The 16405-nt window shown below is 32.7% G+C and overlaps 2 protein-coding genes across 2 annotated transcripts; both read left to right on the top strand.

Annotated features, from left to right (window-relative positions):
• Nucleotides 1-6723: 6723 nt before the first annotated feature.
• Nucleotides 6724-8486, top strand: LOC145315228 (uncharacterized). The gene is made up of 3 exons (XM_080155262.1): nucleotides 6724-6917; nucleotides 7564-7647; nucleotides 8160-8486. The coding sequence occupies exons 1-3, from the start codon at nucleotides 6776-6778 to the stop codon at nucleotides 8267-8269; spliced, it is 336 nt and encodes a 111-aa protein (XP_080011388.1). The 5' UTR covers nucleotides 6724-6775; the 3' UTR covers nucleotides 8270-8486.
• A 3120-nt stretch (nucleotides 8487-11606) lies between these two features.
• Nucleotides 11607-13768, top strand: LOC145313996 (uncharacterized). Its single transcript, XM_080153716.1, has 3 exons — nucleotides 11607-11653; nucleotides 12218-12337; nucleotides 12643-13768. The coding sequence occupies exons 1-3, from the start codon at nucleotides 11648-11650 to the stop codon at nucleotides 13534-13536; spliced, it is 1020 nt and encodes a 339-aa protein (XP_080009842.1). The 5' UTR covers nucleotides 11607-11647; the 3' UTR covers nucleotides 13537-13768.
• The last annotated feature ends 2637 nt before the right edge of the window (nucleotides 13769-16405 follow it).

Here is a 16405-nt window from a genome sequence, read left to right as displayed (position 1 = left end):
TCTTACAGACAAATAAATCTTTAGTTACATGATTCTTGTCTGGAAGTTATTACTGTGCATATTACGCATCTGACATAGCACAAGTATGGGCCTCTTTTCTTTCTTTGCCTATGATGCCATGTTGGTCTCAGATTCAACTTCACCTCAAACCTAACAAGCAAATGTGCGACTTGTCATGCTAAAGGTAAGATCAAATAAATAATAGCAAATACAGCTAAAATTTTCATTTGATGTCAGTTTTTTTCACATTCAGTTTAAGGAATTTTTTTATGGGTTGAAATTAATATTTTTATACTGATAAAAAATATTCTGTTTATGTCTAAGTTATATGTTTTAAGGTAAAATGGGACAACAAACACAAATTAGCATTTGAAAAGATTTTTTTGGTAATAATATTAAATATTAGTTAAACTTTTTGAATTTATGAAATTTAAGAATGTATAAGTTGTTTATATAAAATTTTAGTGAATGATAATTGCATTAAATCATGCCACTTCAAATAAAATGTCAAAGTTTATTTGCTAAGTATATATTAAATACAGCTGAGTTGTAAAATCAAGTCATTTGAAATTTTCCTCATTAAAATTTGCAATCAAACAATTTTAATTTAAAATTACTTGTTTTGTCTTGTTTAAATATATTAACAATTTTTAACATCATAATATTTTTTTAAAAAGAAGTAAAACAATAGAGAGGGCCCTAGATATATCTAACTATAGACCACCCTTCATGACTCTGTCCCAACTTCTTATTGGTTCTTCAAGATCAGCTGATAGCTTCAAAACTGTAAACACAGCCAGGTGCCTGTAAAAAGACAAAAAGGAAATTGCAAACTAATCTGAATTAGTATTTGAGCACAGGGACGTCCAAGATTTTTATTTTAAGCTGGGTAAAATGAGGAGTTTCAAATGTTTGTGGGGGGTATTTGTTAAAATTTTGAGAGGGGTAAAATGAGGGGTTTCAAAAAGTTTTTATTTATCTCATAAAACTAACAATAGCCCAATTGCTTACCACCCTCTAAAAGAAAGTTCGACACTTTAGTGAAGAATCAGTAACAGAACTTCACTGAAAACTTGTTTATTATGGTTTGCAAAAAAGTATTCAAACAACTGAATATAGAAAGCAAAGTTTAATGAAATTCTTTCTTGTCTGCTAGCAAAAAGGTCTTCAAGAAGGAGGCAAAGTAGTTGTCTTGAGTATACATCTATACTTACACATTTATTTTTTTAAGCTTTGCAAAAACAAAGTGGGAATTGGAAATTTCAGATTATAATCTTCCAGGTACAGAGAAATTTTTTAAAAAGAAATTTTTAAAACTCTTCCCAAGCATAAAATCCTAAAACATGAGTTTTTACCCCTAAATTTTTTATGTTGATCAAAGGAAAAAACTCGTTGAACACACTTGATCCCACAAACCTCTGAGAAGCCTTCCGGGATCTCTAGCGACAATTGTTTTAAAATCCGATATTCACGTTAATGGTAAATCAGACTATATGTGAGTTTTAAAGTCCTTCTGTCACAGTTTATTAACAATTTAAATCAAGCAGAATCTAATGTAATAATATGAAAATAAATCTCTAAAGAACGGCCAAATGCTGATAGAGTTAATTTTGCATAACTTAGTCACATATACGCAAGTAAAGGTTATCAACGCCCCGAAATTTTAGAAAGCTAAACCTTAAAGTCAGAGGATAAGGGCGTCCAAACTTTTTTAGGGAAGGTAACAAACTTAGTTTTGAATACAGCAGACGAGTATCAATAAACTTAATTTGTTATGAGATGGCTGGTTTAAAAATCTTTTTTTCTCCAGAAAATATCCTTTCATAGATAAACACTTTATTGTGATATTTGTGTAATAAACAATCTAAGAACCCTTAAATTTAGGGTTATGGGGCTATGGGTTGAACGGGTTTCAGGGACGATTTTTCTAGTAATTAATTACAGAATGGTTACGTCAGTCTGATGTGCTGGTAATCTAATTTTCAAATTAATGCTTTTTTCTTTGAATTTTTTTCTTATTTTATAGTTTTCTAAATTTGATTACCGCAACCTTTACAATTTCCTTCAAATTTTGCTGTTATAAATCTGGATTTCATTGTCTTTCAGCAAAACTTCTTAAATTTAATTAATTGCCCTTTGTCCCCTCCCTTACTCCCTGTCTGACACCTCTAAGCATAATTGTTAAATTTTTTTTTAAATGCATTAGTTTTACCCTATTGCACCGGGACACTCCAATCCTCTTTCTAAAAGTCATGAAATAAAAAAAAAGTTTAAGTTAATTCCAGAGAATGACCCCACAACAAATCAACAAAATTTTCTTCCTTATTTTAGATATTTAAATGCAAATACAGGGTGGGTCAAAATTAAAAGAAAAAAATGGTTTTTGTTACTATTAATCTTTTTAAGGTAGGGTTGAAGGGGAAATTTAACTATAAATTATAATGATACCCAAAGTGTATAAACAGTAATCTTTAAAACTTTGAGTACTTTTATCAAATCTTGGTTAGTTGGTTTAAACTGCAGAATAAACCAAAAGTGGTAAGTTTGCTTATTATCATTTGGAATAAACATTGAATTTTTGTCTTTTCTAATATCCCTTAAGATGTTAAAAAGTAAAGCTACTCTACGAGCTCGTTTGTTTGTAAATTTGAAGGTTTATCGATATACTTCTAAAAAGATGTTCAGCTCTTTTGTGATTAAAAATACACAAAAAATTATTTTTTTTTTCATTTTTACATTCTTCAAATATGAAAATAAAGCTTTAAATATATACAAAGTGAGGATTTTTTTTATAATAGAAAAAGGCATTAAATGACAATTCAACACCCTGTATTAATGCTTTAAATAGTAATTGGTATTTCCGCGATGAAAATAAATTATAATTGTTAAAATTGAGTAACATTTTTGTTTTTGTTCTCTCTAAAAGGTAACATTTTGCACATAGATTTTTATTTTATATTTAGAGGATTTTTGTCGAAGATAATAAATTTTGCTGTTATATAAGAACACATATGTGTAGAAAAAAGACTGATTTAACACTCTTTAGTGATGGGGGGTTAATTGAGGGACCGTTTTTGTACTTTATATTTTTTGTACTTATGGGATTAACTCAAGTTTAATGCACATTTAAAACAGTTTGTACAATCCCATAATATAAAGTAGTAAGAGTTTTTAGTCTAAAGCTTAAGATCTCAATAACTACTGAATTAATTGGATTCTTTATTTTGGGTAAGCTTCATGGTTATGCTATTTTATCTTGAGATTTAAGTTTTGAGATGGTTTTAATCTCTCTGCAACTTCAAATACAGAGCCCCTATATGTTTGGGGCGTTACCGCTAGTACGATATCTATAATATAAAGTAGTTTGATGTCTGTCCGTCCCTTAAGATCTCGGTTACCACTGAACCGATCGGATTCTACTCTTCAGGGAATATACCTACTGGTCCTGTGGTGGTTTTAGGCTATTTTCTTGGGGGGCGGGATACCCCCAAAAACCAAAAACCACCCCCCCCCCCCCAACATTTTATTTTATTTTTTACGATTTTTTATGAATTTTGCGAATTCGCTATTCATTCACGAAAATTTGTGATTCAATCGCATTTTTTTTTGCTGGGTAGGTAATAGAAGATGTAATTATACCTCTTGGAGCAAAGCCTCTAGAGGCTAGGGGCGAAGCCGCTAGTACAAAACAAACAGATTTATAAACTAAAAATTGATCAAACTTTCAGAAGCAGTTTTGGCCTTTGTACTTTTTAAACTTGCATACATTTTCGGTATACACGGTGGCTCTCATCTCTTTAGCAGCATTACTGTCAAAGTAGAACAATTACTTACAATATTACCAAAAATATATAACAGCAATAAAGACACACATTTATTTCTATTTGATTTATGATATACATAACACTTAGAATTTTCTTTAATAAGATTAACACAATAATGAAATTTGTATTAAAAATGATTATAAATTAAGCAACCTAATTTTTTTAAGAAACCTTCAATCAAAACATAAATTTTTTGATTCAAATTTTGATTCTCTTTTGCTCTTGTTTGATAATAGTTGTTTTTAGATGTGACAAAATAAGATGATATCATGTTCAGATCATGACAAATTAATCAAAGGGATTGGGAATTTAAATATTTCTTTTAATTTCAGAAAGAAAAATTTTAACAAATGCATCAAAGTAAAAGAATAGAGTGGGCAGGAGTTAAATAATCGTATGTTCACTGGGTGAGGACCCTTTGCCAACTTTCAGTTGGGTATTTGAATACTTTCCAATAGCGCCGGACACTGGGTAGGGACCCTTTGCCCGCTGTCAACTGGGTCATTGAATATCTGCCAATAACATCGGAAATATCAACACAGTGGCTACAAAACAGAGCAGAAAACAATATGCTAGCAGACACGAAAAAGGTCCCCACCAATGGAACCAACTAATTGTCGGGGTTATACATCTATACATATACATTTATTAAAGTGACAACAATGTTTCTATGTAGCAATAAAACTGAAAATAATAAAAAAGAACGTAAACCTATAAATTGTGAAAAAAAATAAAATACAGTTAAATAAGATTAGAAATGTAAGTATTATCATAATCAAACGGTGTCGGATTATGGAAATACCTTATTGATAGAATAGCAACTCTACTTTTAAAATACTTTTAAAGGGCCTTGGCAAAAATTATGATGTTTTAGAGAGAGAAAAAAAAAATATTTTAGATTTATTTAAATTCCAAATGCCTAGAAGCCCTGGGTACATGATGGTAGGTAATTAGAAAGGTCATGGATAGGCAAATATAAAAGGTGCTCTGGTCATTTATCATTCCACAGTTTCAGCTCAACTAATAATGCATCAAGATTGTCAATTAAAATGACACTATTATTGATGTAAAAGTGATTAAAATGTGATTGTTTTTATTTGTTATTATTTGGTGAACTCAAATTGTGACTTTTTAAATGATTATACCTAACGGTGATAGGAATCAATAAGTTATTATTTCTTTAAACAATTTTGATAATAATATTGAAATATTTATTCCAATAGATGAATTATTGCATCTGAAGTTTAGTTTAAAGGCCTCAACAAAAGGTGTTAAGAAAGTGTTTTATTTTAAATTTAGTTGATTTTGTTACCAATAATATATTTTTTCATTTTTATATTGTAGATAGGTTTTTACTATTTTTATATTAAAGCTCTGTGAATCAGGAATTATCAGAAATTTTGGCCATTTTCCTTCTATTAAAATTGGACAATAAACTATAGTTAGGTTAAGTGAGAATTAGGAGAGCCCGGGAGAAAGGTTCTTGGTTCTCTTCGTGGGTTTGAGGTATAGGACTTAAAATGACACCCCTATAAACAGCAGTTTGAAATGCTTTGCTTCCCCTTTTCACACCTTCTCAAGGCCTTACTTCCCTTGAAAATGTCTGAGCACACCACTGGTGGTCATATCAGAATTATTTTAGTTTGTTGGACGAAAATAATATTTAGATATTTAAAGAGGAAATAATCAAGAACCATGACGTTCACTACTCATTATCAAAAATACATTGTTTTATTATTTAAAAATAGGAAGTCTGAGTGTCTGTCCTTTATATATCTTTATATCAAAGGAAATTTTGGTTCTCTGGTGCTTTCACTCAACTCTAAAATTAGACAAGAGGAACCCCCTTTTTCAATTTTTAAAAAGACATTTTGAGTAATTTTGTTGGATCTAATCCTGCAGGGCCCTATCTCTACTAACTATTCCCGTGGGGCTTTCCTAAGATTGGCTTAGACTAATCTAACTAAAAATATAGTTTGTAAACTATATGCGAAATGAGAAAAATTGGCAGTAATCTTTCGGAAAAATGAATATTTGTCTCAGCCACTCGGGTAGCCTATACAGGACGGGATAAACAATGAAATCTTTTTGGTGCATTTGTAAACAAAATCTTGGTTAATGATGTGTGGTATTAATATGACCAAATGTGATTCAGATAACCATCTCTTTAATCGCACGACCTTGGTAAGTAGTCCTAACATTGTTATAAGTTGCGTCTGTTTTGGGATAAGGCCCTCAACCTTCTTTAACTATTTATGTCGCTTACTTGACATAGCAACAGTAGGAACCATTTTTATGATCTTTATTAAGGACGCGTGTGTTTGGCCGAGATTCGAACCAATCACCTTCCTGACAACATGTCTCATAGCGCAATGTTCGGAGATATAACTAAAAACCAATAAGTGGCTTCTTTTAATGGGGAAAAATCAATTCGTTGGACTATTTGAGGGATCTTAAGCGACAACCCTTCATTTTCATATATTGACACCTTTGAAAGCGTTTATTATTATCAATTACAAATTGGTGACAAATAAATTAAAGACCCTACTCAATTAAAACCTTTACTTTAATAATTTTTGTTTTTGTCAAGTTTGGAGGGAGGAGATAAAACAATCTTGCCCCATATATGAATTAGCTCTCATGGAAAGCCTTACTCTCTTAAGCCTACATCCCTACCTCACAAAAATGTAGCTATCTATAGTGCCCTAGCAAAATGGGGATAGATTTTACTGCTTTTTGCCAACCTACTCTATTGACGTCAGGAAATACACTATACCCCATTGATTTTTTGGGGGTTTCCTTCCCCCTTCCCGTTCTCTTTCCTGTACTATGACATCAATAGAATAGGTAGGCCAAAAGCGGTGACATCTATCCCCATTTTCCTAGGGCACTAAACACAGCTGCAACATAAATTTAAATTTCAGAAATAACACAAACCCTCCAAAGCAAAAATGAACCAAATGGGCTTGATGTTGTCCGCTACCCTGCTCGTGTGCGTGCTTGGTGTGGTCATGGGTGATGGGTACGGTCATGGAGGTCATGGTGGGTACGGTCATAGCTCCCATGGTATCGGTACTGCCTGCATTGTTAAGGAAAGTTCAAGTTTTATTATCTTAAAAAACATTGTTATTTATACCAAGTAAATCTTTTCTTTTAATTGAGTCAGAATGTCGGTGGTTTCCCTTTTTTTAAATTAATTAAAAACAGGGGAAGGAAGTAATTTTTTTTTAGTTTATTTGTATTTTGATTTAGGTTAGGTTAGATTGGGTTTCAAGGTAGTAACGAAGGGTTAATCATAACTTTAAATTTATATCCATGATAAAAGAGGGATAATGGGATGGGGACTCGGGGAGTGTTTATGTTCTCGCTAGATAAAGGAAAACACCACTTCGTTATTAATAGCTATTATCAAGCTCTTTAAGATCTCCATAATCGCCATCTATCATAAAAAGCAGCAGAGAAAATCACATTTCCCCAATAGTGCTACTGAATGACAGGCGGACTGACTGATAAACGGAAAGACATACAAAGTATATTATAGAGTAGCTTCGCTTAAAATTTAAATAAATATTAATATTTCCTTGTTAAAAAATTTTTTTTGTAAAACTAGAACTAAATATAAAATTAGACGGGATATGTTAAGGAATATTTTTTATTTATATTAAAATACAATTTTCTAGCTATAATTTATTTGTTTTAATAAAAACTAATGACTAATTTGAAAATCTTATTATTTAGGGATCTTACTGCCAATGTCATTACTGCAAGTGTGAGAAGGGACAAGTTCACTGCAAGGGTCATGGACACAGCAGTGGGGGTTACGGTAAGTGAGGTTATTTACACAACATTAGTAGGGACAGGTTCACTGTAAGGGTCTTTGACACAGCAGTGGGGGTTACGGTAAGTGAGGTTATTTATACAACATTAGTGGGGACAAGGTCACTGTAAGGGTCATGGACACAGCAGTAGGGTTTACGGTAAGTAGGGCTATTTTCACAACATTAGGGGTGACAAATGTTAATAAAAGTTAATGCTAGCGAAATGGACACAGCAGAAGAAAAGTCATCAAAAAAATAAAATAAATTGTAAGCGAAATAAGCACAGCTGCTTATTACAGAAAGTTAATCTTAGGGACATTGCAAATGGCAGGGTTGGGTTTTGCTTAAAGGGAAGAATTATGTAATCCGTTAAGTGGTTTTTAGACTAAAACAAAAAAGGAACTAGAATATTTATATTGAATTATTCTAAAAATTCCCATGCATAAATTCCCCCAAAAATGTACAATAATAGATGTATGTATGCTTATATGTATGTTTTAACTGTTGATTTTTTTAGGCAAGAAATACTGTTATGGTGGCACCGAGGGAGAATATTGTCATTGCGACTACTGCAAGTGCAAACACGGATTTGGAATGTCTGGCAAGGGTGGCTGCAAGGGTCACTAAGTGCAGACATTCTTGGCAAACTGACGCAGACATTTTATAATGAAGGAACAGAAGACACAGACATTATAATTTAATAAATATTCTAGTCAAAAATAATATTTTTTTAAACACATTTTAAAAGAACTGGTGAGAAATTAGATGAATTATTGACAAACTTCAAACATAGTTTATTTATCTTCAAGCTAATATTCTGGTGATTTAATTCAAACCTATTTCTTTTGGGGCCCTCCCATCCACTTATTTTTATTCTTGAAGACAAATTTTTAATATTTTACCTAACTTAAATGAAGAAACAACACTACATTTTCTCAAAAAAATTGGTCAAGATGTAATAATTTTAAAGACCATTGTAAGCATAAACTTTCATACTTTAATTACCGACATTTAAGACACTCAGAGATATTTGCTTTAGTATTGACTAGACACTATTTAAGGCATTATTAAATTTTTCTATTTAAAAGTTATCTTTTTTGTTTGAAACTGCGTTTTAGCATTATTTTGTTTTGTTTTTGAAATATTTTTATTTAAATTCCTGTTATTTTTGTTAATAAATTTCTCTGTAAAATAATTGGGTTTTTATTCTATATATTTTAGCAAAGCTTTTCTAAAATAATCTTTGTCCCTTTAAATAAGAACTTACGTCCTTTTCAAATTTTGTATATTATTTCATTCAAGCTAAAATTGAATATAAAATATTATCTATTGGTCAATTGAAAAATATTAAGTTTTACATTAAATTTAATTAATTTAATAAAAAAGTAACAGGATGGTTATGTGTCTGTCATATCGCTATAACCGATGAACCAACATGATTCACCTTTACAATGAAGCTTCTTATAGGTCTAGATAAGGTTTTTTTTAACTATTTAATTTTAAGTTTGGTAGCCTACGCTAAAATCCTCCCCACCCCCCCCCCCCCCCAAAAAAAAAAAAAAAATCACCGCTAGTTTGTATAAAACTGCCATTACTTTGAATTGTGAGTTCCGGAAAAGCCTTGAGTTGAACAATTAAAACGTGAAAATTCTAGAATCACGTTTTTGCAAAAATGTTTCATTATGAAAAAAGTATGATATAGATGTGATAGTTAAAATAACTTTACTATTCAGGGAAGATTCATATAGATATGTTTAGAATGGTGAAGAGCTGTTTATAATATTTACATAAATTAGCTTTTCTTAAATTTTCTTAAAGTACAAAAATTTATTTAAAATCTAAAGTACAAAAGTAATAAAGTCTAAATTTAATGTGTAGCAAAAGGACATTTCATTCAGTTTCCTTTCTATAATTAGAAATTAAGCCCAACCTCTCCATCCCATCCTCTCCAATGTTGACCCAATTAAAACCTTTAATCTGTAATCACAATGGAAAAAAACAAGAGGTTTTATATCAAACCAAAAGTTTATTTTTAGAAAATGAAGCTATTCTATGACCAATTGTGTCCGTTTGTCTGTTAATATTAAGTGTCTGTCTACTTAAGGTGTTGTATTTGATAAAATAGTGTAAAACTAGCTACTGTTCTAATTAGAGCTTTCCTCTAAAGTACAATCTTCTGTCAGTTTCGGAGATCTTTTGCTTTTTAAATTACTAGCGGATACGCCCCTAGAATCTTAGGTCCCTGTATTCAAAGGTGCAGAGAAGGGCTAGAAAAAAAGCTTTAAACCATCCCAAGACCTAACTCTAAAAACAAAATAGCAAAAAGGACCTGTATAAAGCATACCTAAACAAGGATGACAACATCCATAAAAGCGAAGCACTAAAACGGTAGGACAAACGGACATTAACACTTGTATAGTGTCAGAACTGAATAATCAGAATATAAATGTATAAGAGTCAAAGCAAAATTAAAGTAAATTTGTTGAAAAACTGCTTGATACAGGATAATGTTTATGGACATACTTACATTTTTAGGACTTTATTATAAAGTTGCTTCGCTTATAACATTATACTTTGTTGTCCCAGGAGTCAATATACCAAAAATCAGATCAATCGGATTATTAGATCACATAAAAAATTGTTGTTAAGAAAGTAAAAAAATTAACATGTTTAAAATGGACGTATGGACATTCTGGTAATGATTATAGAGTTGCTACGCTTTCTAAAGCGTACCTAACTACTAAAGGAATCCCCATGCAAAGTTTGAAATCGATATGACAATTCTAACATGCCTAAATCAACGAAGAAAGCTATCCGTTACGGACGTACGGACGGACCGACCCTAATTTTAGAAAAGCTTCGCTTTTAAAAAGAGAACCAAAATCAGTAAAGTAGTTGTAATAATAATAATTAGATTCAGACAAAAAACCTTACTACTTTTTAAAAAGTATGGAAAATTTTACTGTGACCCTTAAATAATTTTAGCATTGATTATTATCCAAGCAACAAATCATGATTTCCCCTATTTAATAAATATAAAGCAGGTCAAATTAATAATATGTTTTATAAAGACAACTAAATATTTTTAGTAAAGTAAAAAATAAATATACAATTTTTAATTAAAACAAAAGATTGTTGTTTTTTTATTTTGTTTAATTTAAATTGATAAATTTGTTATTCTAATCTATTTATAAAAAAAATTGAAAACATTTTCCTTTTTATATCTTTTTATCAATTATCGAAATGTTATTATTTTTAAAAGAATATGATTACCTCACTTTATATTTTTAAAAAAGATATAAAATTTTTAACTAAAACTTAATTCTTAAAAAATTTCTTTTATATATTTTTTCACTGTTTTAAAAAAACACCGCGACCAGCGGTCAACTAACCCATTCTAGCGCTTGTATGGGGATTGTGTGGAAAGGGAAGGCATTGAGCTGAAATACGGAATGGGGGAAGGGGGGAGGAGGTGGTTGCAACGTCGAAGGAAACGTAACAAAGGAGAAGAAAATAATTAAGGTTATGATTTGAATCATAATCTAAGGTTGTTGGAAATTTTTATAATTTATTTCAAGGCTTACAGGGGTAAATAGGTTTTTTTTGTTTAAATACTAATAATTTAAGTCATCACAATTTTACAAAACATAAATACACAGCATAATAATCTAAAAGTTTTTGGTATTGAACACACTATAAAGTAAAAATGAGTGAATAGAAATATTTATGCCAGGTTTTTGCAAAAGGTTACATGCATTTGAAATTTTCTTTTCATTTCTTTTTTTAATTAAAGCAATTTGACGAACCAACCTTTCCCATTTGTAGAATAGCTTTACTTTATAAAAAAAATTATCAAAGATAAAATATTCAATATCTAAATTACCCCTGTAAGGCCAAAAATAGATTTGCTAAAAATAACTCTAGAGAGGCCCAATTCTGAAAATCTAAAATCCAAGGGTTAAATTAGTTTTTAAGTTTCACCAGTTGGTTTCTGGAAGGCGAAGAATGAAGGTAAAAAAAAATATTTTCCAGTTTGGCTTCAAACCCGATTAATATCCGCTGGATTAAAACCGGTTCTCAGCCAAACCAAAAATCATGTATCGTATCACATTACAGGCATTTTTCCACGATTATTTAAATAAAATTATAATATGCATACCCTTTTCTTTAGCCAAGGCATTCGGCCCCACAGTGCTAAGAAAACTGGTTTTAATCTTATAATTTTCTATTTTAATATCCGTGAAAAGCTGTCTATCATGCGATGCGGTAAATAAAAGTATAAACCATGATGTTTTTTTTATAATGAAACAATACATGGCTCTAGCGTTGAAAAGATACCAAAAACACATCTCAAAATATACTTTTAATTTTTGTACTAGATTTAATTTCAATAGCCAATCTAATATACAAGTCTTAAATATTGGTTATTCTCTCGGTAAATTTTTTCAACCTTCTTATTTTTGTTTTATTTTATAATTGTGTTAAATAAGCTTTACTTCCGTTAGACAAAAGCATCCTTGTCATTTTCATAATATATTTCTATTTTAATAACATTTCATAACATTTCTATTTTAGGGTGTACTATTATTACTGTTGCCAGTTTTTGCCACGGGGGTGCCCTACGCCCCCCAGTGCCGGCTGATTGACAGCTTCTCATTCTTCAAATCTCCCTCCAGAACTGCTAACACGGCTAAGGTAAACTTTACTTTCAAGGATTTAAAAAAAAACCTAGGTGCTTTCCCTAAGAAAGACCTTTTAATCGCAGATTTAAGCTTGTAATAAATTAAAAATCTCTTATTTTCAATTTATTTTATAAAGCGTGGGGGAAACCGCCAGAAATTTGAGTCTAGAATGAAAAATTGAATATTTTCTTTATCAGTTTTACAACGTTTTCAAGCTACAATAGATAGAAAATTATATTCTTTGAATTGATGGTTGTTAGGAGATGCATCATATCCTCTTCAAGCCATTTGTTGTGTCTAAACTATATTTTTCTTTAGGAAATCGAAATGCTGACTGAATTCGCCAAATTCGCCCAGAGCCGTGTCCCCATCATGCTGGGCGAGTTCGCCAGGTACAAGAAGATCTTGCAGGCGGAGCCACAAGCTCTGCTGCGCAGCATTCACCGTCTGCCAAAGGCCAGGCTTTTTGAGGACATCGAGGAGATCGATATGGCTGAGGAAAGACAGGGATCAACCACTGATGCAGCCACGACAATGATGGAAACCACTATGGCGGAGACTACAACTCCAGCTGCGACAACAACTCCTGCAGTTACAACTACGCCAGCTGCAACCACAACCCCAGCTGCAACCACAACTCCAGCTGCAACTACAACCCCAGCTGCAACCACAACCCCAGCTGCAACCACAACTCCTGCCGCTACAACCACACCTGCCGCCGTTACTCCTGATGATATGGACGAACAAGATGAGATTGAGCGCAACATTGAGGAAGCCGTTGAAAACATCCTAACCGCCATCAAGGAAACATTCAACTCTTTCAAGGAGAAGCCACTGTCCATTGCCACCCTGCAGTCCATCGGAAACGGTGTCATCAATGGCGTTAAGCTGATTGCTGCCGAGTTTGGCTTTGCCATTCCCTCCACCCTGCCTGACCTGCCCGACGTTAACCTGCCCAACATTGACCTGCCCGAGATTCCTGAGCTGGGACCGTTCAACCTGGCGGACTGGCCCTGGATCTGCAAGGTCATCTGGTGGCCTCATGATGATGAGCACTGTGCCTCAATGAGATGCGCGGCCTGCGGACCATCCATGATGGCTGCCTCCAGAGCCTGTGAGCTGGCCGAGGGACGTGTCAGTCATTTCTGCCTGCGCCGTGTTCTCGGTGAGGGGGTCTGCAACTATTGTGCTGTTGACTATCTTGGATACTAACACAACTAACCGGCCAAATTTAGTAAATTTGATATAAATCAATTATTGTATATTTGTATAAAACATTTGAATGTTTGAATGCTTGAATATTGATGTGATAGAGATGTGTGAATGTTCTAAAATAATGAAAATAATGTAATAATTATATTTTATGTATTTTGTTAACAATCCTACAATAAGATAAACTATTATGAAGTAAAATTTTCAAAATAAATTCAATAATTAAGAACAAGTATTTGTTTGTTTTTATAGCAGCGAAGCTACCTATAATTCGAAATATCTGTAATTTCGTTTTTATGTCTGAAACGTGTGTGGGGAAACGTGATTTTCTCAGCTCCTATTCAAGAAAAAAAATTTTGTGGGTAATTTTAAAAGTATTATTAAGTGTCTATTGATGAAGGAATAAATCTATTTTTTTCTTCTTCAAATATTTGTGTTTTTGGTCCGAGTGTAATAGTAAATAAAATTTCATAGCCTTCTGTGATATTTCAGTAGCTAGCTATGACTAGCAGATTGTTATATTTGAGAGCCTCGCTACTTATGGGTGTTGTTATCCTTGTATTATTTTAAAAAGAAGAAGTTTATTTACTTAAATATAAATTAAGGTACGTACAATTGATTCCATAATCGGTGCAGAAATAACAAGCCAACATAATTGTTTTATTTAGTGTTAAAGTTTTAAAGTATTAAAATAGCTTTTGCGCTTTTCAAGGTAACTTTACATATGCTTTGAATTTAAGCCTACACATCTTGTTTGCAAGGGTGTAAATACGATTTGAAATAGTGATAAAAGTTTTAAAGAGCCCTAAATATCTCAGAATATCCGTCCCCTTCCAATGCTGCCTTTTCTTATAAATGTTTCTTTAAATATGGGAGGAAGGGGGAAGTATACCCCTCACTGATTTTAGTGAGTAAAGATATATCCCCCCTCACCCGGATGATGTGCACGCTTATATATCCAAGGAGGGAGGGGACATTGTGCTGTTGATTGCACCAGTCCCAAAAGTCTTAACGTTTCAACCCCTAATTGTAATCTACAGAAGGGTTGATTTTGTGTATCATCTTTGGGACGTACATCAATTTATTGGGCATTATCTTATCCCTTTAGATCCCTGTTATATATGTATGTATGTAAATAGGTTATCATGTTTGAATATTAAATTTCAAAATTGATAGGTGCATTTTATCAAGTGTTCATACATACCTACATACTTGGAGTAAAGTGAATTAAAACAGAGAGGGAGGGGCCAATGGGAATTTTATTTAACTAGACCCCAAAGTTTAAAAAAAACTATTCTTATTTGTTGGCATAAAAAGCTTTAGGGACTTGTATTGAATTTTGGTTGGTCAGTTGGTTCATTAAGTGAGTGTCCAAACATTTCAACCAATAAATGTGATCTACAGACTGTATAAATTTGTCTATCATCATTGGGGATGTACATAAATTTATCGGCCATAGTCTTATATATTTATATCTCTTGAACTAATATAATTTTAGCTGTTTGAGGAAAGAATATTTTTATTGAATCGCATAATAGACAGCTTTCCGTGGATATTATAAGATCAAAACCAGTTTTGTTAGCCCGATGGCGCCGAAGGTACAGGCTAACTAACCTGAGCTGGATCTTTAAATCATTTAGAGGTGCGCTGAACCGGGGCGATTCATTTCAGCGCACCATCAGATTATTAATACCAATCTTTAAATCGAATTGGCATGGGCGATTTAGCGCGGCGAGTGGCGCGGTACCAGCGGTACTCAACTAGTGGCATTGCCGCGCTAAATCGGGGTGAATCATATTTAATAAATAAATATCTTTTAAAAATTAGTTTAATATTTTATTGCAAAACTATCGTGAAAACATTTTTATAGTTATCTATAATACAAAGTAGAACGATGTCTGTCTGTCTGTCTGTCTGTTTGTCTGTCTGTTTGTCTGTCTGTTTGTCTGTCTGTTTGTCTGTCTGTTTGTCTGTCTGTTTGTCTGTCTGTTTGTCTGTCTGTTTGTCTGTCTGTTTGTCTTGTCTGTTTGTCTGTCTGTTTGTCTGTCTGTTTGTCTGTCTGTTTGTCTGTCTGTTTGTCTGTCTGTTTGTCTGTCTGTTTGTCTGTCTGTTTGTCTGTCTGTTTGTCTGTCTGTTTGTCTGTCTGTTTGTCTGTCTGTTTGTCTGTCTGTTTGTCTGTCTGTCTGTTTGTCTGTCTGTTTGTCTGTCTGTTTGTCTGTCTGTTTGTCTGTTTGTCTGTCTGTCTGTCTGTTTGTTTGTCTGTCTGTTTGTCTGTTTGTCTGTTTGTATGTCTGTTTGTCTGTCTGTTTGTCTGTCTGTTTGTCTGTCTGTTTGTCTGTCTGTTTGTCTGTCTGTTTGTCTGTCTGTTTGTCTGTCTGTTTGTCTGTCTGTTTGTCTGTCTGTTTGTCTGTCTGTTTGTCTGTCTGTTTGTCTGTCTGTTTGTCTGTCTGTCTGTTTGTTTGTTTGTTTGTAGCGAAGGATCTCGCCAACTGCTGAACCGATCGGGTTCTCCTTTACAGGGTAGCTTGTCATAGGTCCCAGGAAGATTTATAACTATTTTCTTGGGGGGGGGGACACCCCCAACCCCCCCAAAAAATGGAAAATACTCCCCCCCCAAAAAAAATTTTTTTTTTCTTTTTAAACTAAAATTAAAATAGTGGGGTCGACCAACCCTTCCCCCCCCCCCCCCCAATTAAAAAATAAAATTAAAAATAAATTATATATTGTTTTATATAAAACACCATACTGCCCCGACTTAAGTTATAAAATTGTATCGGCACGTATGGATATGTTATTGAGTGTCGCCAGCGGTCTAGCAACAATGCGCCAAAAATCTTTTTAAAGATCCATGTAAAATAGCAGTAGCTGT

This window comes from Acartia tonsa, chromosome 3 (genome assembly GCF_053477335.1).
Source record: "Acartia tonsa isolate MP-2025a chromosome 3, ASM5347733v1, whole genome shotgun sequence".
In the NCBI taxonomy this organism is placed as follows: domain Eukaryota; kingdom Metazoa; phylum Arthropoda; class Copepoda; order Calanoida; family Acartiidae; genus Acartia; species Acartia tonsa.
This window is presented reverse-complemented; position numbering and strand designations above follow the sequence as displayed.

Coding starts and splice junctions, on each gene's coding strand:
- LOC145313996 (XM_080153716.1), top strand. Junction 12,338..12,642: donor GAACTGCTAACACGGCTAAG/GTAAACTTTACT, acceptor ATTTTTCTTTAG/GAAATCGAAATGCTGACTGA.
- LOC145315228 (XM_080155262.1), top strand. CDS start 6,776: ATGAACCAAATGGGCTTGATGTTGTCCGCTACCCTGCTCGTGTGCGTG. Junction 6,918..7,563: donor TACTGCCTGCATTGTTAAGG/AAAGTTCAAGTT, acceptor TTATTATTTAGG/GATCTTACTGCCAATGTCAT. Junction 7,648..8,159: donor ACACAGCAGTGGGGGTTACG/GTAAGTGAGGTT, acceptor TGATTTTTTTAG/GCAAGAAATACTGTTATGGT.